We start from the raw sequence: 5,635 nt of genomic DNA on the forward strand, positions 1-5,635 counted from the left end.
ATAGTAGCTGTTCTTTTATAAAAAAAGAGTTACTCTGATTTGATATTTATCAATTCCTTAATAGGTTTTTAAGAAGCCACTTCATACTTTCTAGATCACGATACACTGCTTCATTCCTCACAGATTAGCCAGTTGACCTATAGATTTGGTTAACTCAAATAATATAATTTATTTATAGGATATACTCAATTAATGGGTGCTCTAATTCATGTGTTATAAGACCTTTTATTGTTATTAAATAGTCTAGTTTACAGCCACAATGGCATACACATATGGATTATTGGATTTTAAACGATTTACTTATATTTAAGGGGATTTATGAAAAAATCATGTTTAATTATTAAAATAAAAATCCTATTTTTAGAAAACAGCCATACCAATTTTGACGGCTGCTTCTCCTTTCACATTATCTTTTTGAGTACCCTCATTGTCTCTGAATGATGATGTCGTTACATCTCTTATAAAACCATAAATTAGGTTACAATATTTCATTTTAAGGCCTGATGTATGCAACAATATTTATTAAACTGTATGTATGTAGTAGAGGGTAAGTATGGATCAAATCTAAAGGGAGCATGTAATGAACACGTAAATTTCAGTTAAAATATAATTTATAATATTTTTAGATATGTTTTATATTTTTTAATTTTTAAGATATTTCTGGGTAGAAAATTCAATAAAAAGAATGAAAACTAGTTTTATTATTTTAAATAAAAATTTGGTTTATTTTTAATATTTACACTAATGTTAATTAATTGAAAATAAAATTTAGGATTTTTAGAGTAGAAAATAAATTTAATAATTCAGATACCCTTTGTCTGCACACTAGACGCAGAATTGGTTGACAGTTGTCCTGGTTGGGCAGAAAACTCTTTAACGTTTGCTGCATGAATAATTTTGAGCAGGAATGCACCGGAAAGTGTATCACCTAGGGTACCCACTAGGGTTTTTACTTAGAGAAATGTGAGAAAATTAAAAATAAAATCAGAGATCACACAAACCTTGTTGTCACTTTTCCTAAGGGTCGAGTAGTGGTTTATCGTCAAGATTTTTTATCAAACTTGAACTATCTCTCCCACACTATTGCTGAAAAAAATGGATCTAAGAAATTTGAAGAAATAGGCCACCAACAATGACTTGGGAGCAGAAATCCAAGATGGGATTCAACAAGCAGGAATAATAGTTTAAATGAAAATTTTCCAACTCTCTCAACCTTTTGATTTAATTCAAAGTGGTGTTCGCCCGTCCCGATACTGGTATCGGATTACGGTATCAGGACGGATGCCATACTGGATAGCTAAAATCAATTTTTTGGTATCCGTTTTTTCCGATATCCGGATATCGGATAACGATATCGGATATTGGTTGCTACAGTGCCGATATCCGATATCGGTATCCGTCCCAATGTCGTCATCCACCTCCGTCTCACGAGGAGGATGACGATATCGGATATCAGTGTTGGATATCGGATTCCGATACCCAACTTCGAAGGGTTGTAAAAATATTATTTAATCATTATTAAGCAGGAGTTAGACGGATCATCATGCGGAAGAGGTTAGTTGGGAGCTTTTTATATATTAAGTGGCATGTTTAATATATATTTTTTCTCCCATATGGGATAACAGCATGATTCTGAATTTAACATCAAACTCCGAATCCTTTATTCCATATGGAAGAAAATAGAAATTTTGGGCTCTATTAATTGGATGAGTTACTAATATCTTAAATATATGACATATATAATCGGCTTTAAATATATTGAATTTTTATTAAAATATTACTAAATTGTTTAACAAATATTATACCTTGTTTAATATATACAGCACACAATTTATACTTTCTTCCATATGGGATAACAGGATTCGAAGTTTAATGTAATCTCCGAATCCCATATGGAAGAAAATAACAGTCTTGCATTGTATATGTTAACCGAGGTTGAATATATATCAAAAGTATATGGCGTTGGATGTAAAAAAATCATCATATTTGATGAGTAATATTATTTTTTCTGTCGAATTCCGATATCCGGCTCCGATATCCAGATATCGAAATCCGATATCCGGATCATCCTTACCCGTCTTCGATATCTGTCCACACTTTAAAGACGGATATCAACCAATATCCGATATCATGCACCGTCCCGGTTATATTGCCGATATCGGATATCGGTTGTCCGATACCGGATATCTGACTGATATTGGTTGGGCGAACACTAATTCCAAGTTTTTGGAGGTCTAGGATTACGTGATTTCTAGCTTGGATCCACGCCCTTTCCCATTTCTGAAAAGTCCTTCCCAATTCAAATTGTGGGATAGTTTCGTAATCATTGCCTTTATTTGACCCTATTTTTAAAATGGGCTTGAAACATCAACTTCTTGTGTATTAGGCCCCTTTTATGACCATAGCTTGGCTTTCATGTATCGTCCAGGAGGTGGTTTGGGCTTCTCTTTTTCTCCCATTTGTGTCTAAGATTCACCCAACCACTTGCTTGCATAATAAATAGTCATTTGCATTTTTGAATTATTTATTCAAAACAAGGTCCAATGCATAGTTTAAAGCGTCGCTTGCAATCTCGTGATAATTTCCAGTTCGACCCCTCTAGAATTGCTACCTCTCTAAATAAAGTATTAGTGTTTAAAATGGTTATGATAGAATCAAATTGGTGATGGATTTTTTATTATTCAGGATCAACTCATTTTAGAGTTGAATAATGTCATTTCTAACTATTTATATGATTTAATATCACTATTATAAATTAAAAGGTAAAGAAAGAGTATTCCACACAAGGAACTATGTCTTGAGATTATGAATCTGTATAGGAATGATAGTAAAATCAATTATCAGATGAAATGATGTGGAAGGTGAGAAAATATTACTTTCGAGAAATCTAGGGTTGAGAATTAGCCCCTTGTTTATAAATGAGAAGATGAAGAAAATCAATGAGGTAGGTTCAACACTGAGAAGTTGAGTAGAGGATCAATTAGGAAAATGGTGACCAAGTTAGGCCGTGTCTGTTCTGTTAAACTCGTAATAACTGAAGCAGAATAAGTGCGTGATTGAGATGATCCGGAAAAAACTAATGAACTAGAAAAGGTAAAATACTTCACCATAACATAATACCATGCTAGATTAGCCCCCACCATAATAGCTATGATCCATGAGTTCTCTCTCTTCTTCAACCATAGCTATGTTGATAATCAAGGACAGACAAAATCTAGAGAAAAAATACAAGAGAAAGAAAGGAACAGCCACACGCCAGTGTACTTCTCTAATATTCAAAGAAGCACACATTATAACTGATTTCAGAGTCCATTTATAAACCAAACCAATACCATGCACAAAAAGAGGTTAAACAGTCTCACCTACGCTCCAGAAGGCCTGGTGAGAAGAGAGATGTGCCTTACTAAGCCAGCCAAGAAATAAAATTGCATCACAAAGTTTCCAAAATGTCGTGGGTCAAAGCCTAACCCAGATCTTTACAAAGGACTCTGTAGCCTTTGCTGAAAGGAGAGAAGCTTCCGCTGGCATAGATGATCAGATTCAATAAACGGAAAAATTGAATAAGAACGTGAAATCCGACAAAACAGTGCAAAAAAAGCAATCTTGGATAGCTGCGATGCTTCAAAAACTTCATTCAGAAACATCCGCTGAAAGCCCAAGTGACAAAAAAGAGATTTTTCCCAAGTAATCCGAGTTCAGCATCCCTCGGCGCTTCCTCTGTTCTCATCATCTTCTTCCTCAGAGTCATCTCCAAACCCACCTCCCATGTCACATAACTTTCTCCAGACTATCTCCGGCACAGAGACGACAGATAGTCTAGGCTGCCTGACGAGAGCGAAATTACCCATCGAAGGGTCTTCCTTGACGTCCTTCAGGCGCACAGTTCTTCGCATCTCTCCTCTTGATCTGACGTCGACTGCTCCGTCGCCTTGGCCACCAGTCTCGTACCATGGCTTGATGACCTCCACCACGCCCACTATCCGACGCTCGGCAGGCCGAGGGCCGGAGTGGTAGAAGAAGCAGAGATCGCCCTCCTTCATGGCTTTCATGTTCTTCTGCGCCTGCTTGTTCTTGACGCCGTCCCACTGCGATACTCCTCCGTTCGCCTTCTGGTCCTCCCATGACCACTCCCCTGGCTCCGTCTTCAGCAGCCAGTACGCCATGCACTCCTCTCTCTCTCTCTCTCTCTCTCTCTCTCTCTCTCTCTCTCTCTCTCTCTCTCTCTCTCTCTCTCTCTCTCTCTCTCTCTCTCTCTCTCTCTCTCTCTCTCTCTCTCTCTCTCTCTCTCTCTCTCTCTCTCTCTCTCTCTCTCTCTCTCTCTCTCTCTCTCTCTCTCTCTCTCTCTCTCTCTCTCTCTCTCTCTCTCTCTCTCTCTCTCTGTGTGTGTGTCGCCCCCCTCTCCTCTGTCGGTGTGGCTGTATTTTATGGGAATCACAGTGGCGGCAAGCTATTTTTGGCGGGAGACTTGGGGGAGAAAAAGAATGAGTGGAAATGGTATTTAACATTAACTAAGAAGAGGAAAGTGTTGGGATTTGGAGAGCCACTCAGAGGAAGACCTTAGTTGGAGTGGCGTGGCTTTGCTCCCTTGTATCATACTGTATGGAGATTAATCACAGAATTTAGTTTTCATCATTGAACTGATTATTTCTTTGTAATGATGAGATATGGAGATATAAGTTTTCAGCAACTGTCAGTTTCATTTATGTTCATAAAATTCAACAACTTTGTGGCAAGACTTGAAGCAGTTAACTGTAACTTTTACTTAAATTTTCAAATACTTGAACACACCTTCAGCTAGATATCATGTCCATCTTTTGGATTTTGATGGAGATTATTGGATCCCTATTGAGTCCAGATTTATTGGATCTATTGGTTTATGAGACTAGCTCCACTTGGTTCTCTTGAATCAAGTTGGTTATTCTTACTAATCGCATTTATTTTGATTGAAATGCAAGATTTAGATATTTTTATTGAAATTCAATATTCTGGATGTAAATTTAAGATAAGGAGAAGTCTAAGCCATAATCTGGATCAGAGTAGGAACCCAACTGAACCCTTTTCATAAACGAACTCAAAATGACTCATGATTAGTGAAAATTATTCCATAAATTCAAATTTGGCAGTTGATCTCCCATTGGAGGAGAGATTTCAAGCTATGAAGCCGCTTAATTTTCTAGAATGTCATCCAAGAGTCAAGAACATTAGGGTTCATCTATTTAAACTTATCCCCCCCTCTTTGTATACAATCCTTGATTTCAAGAAAAGGATGAGTGAATATAATACATGTTGGAGTTTGAGTAATTTCAGATATAAAATTATTCAAATGAAATACATACCACTTCCTAAACGTATATGAGAAAGAGGTATGTAAAATCTTATATGCAACCAAATTATGCTAAAAATAAAATATAGACTGGAACACATAACCTATAAAATTAAATTAATTTAATTTTATGTATCGTTATTAAGTTTGGAGGGATAATGTGTTTTTAATTGGATTTGGATATTATTAGGTGTGGTATTAACATAGTACTTAATAAGCTTAAATATTATTTCAGATTAATACTAAGTCATATAAGGCACCTATCCAATGAGATAAATCATCGATGAAATAATAATGTCTCTTAACGTTTAT

General features: G+C 36.2%; 1 protein-coding gene across 1 annotated transcript; it reads right to left on the minus strand.

Annotated features, from left to right (window-relative positions):
• Nucleotides 1-3,533: 3,533 nt before the first annotated feature.
• LOC144712154 (thymocyte nuclear-like protein) lies at nt 3,534-4,387 on the minus strand. The gene has a single exon (XM_078586343.1). It carries the CDS (start codon nt 4,161-4,163, stop codon nt 3,696-3,698), a length of 468 nt encoding a protein of 155 aa, XP_078442469.1. The 5' UTR covers nt 4,164-4,387; the 3' UTR covers nt 3,534-3,695.
• Between the last annotated feature and the right edge of the window lie 1,248 nt (nt 4,388-5,635).

Source organism: Wolffia australiana, chromosome 14 (assembly GCF_029677425.1).
Source record: "Wolffia australiana isolate 7733 chromosome 14, ASM2967742v1".
In the NCBI taxonomy this organism is placed as follows: domain Eukaryota; kingdom Viridiplantae; phylum Streptophyta; class Magnoliopsida; order Alismatales; family Araceae; genus Wolffia; species Wolffia australiana.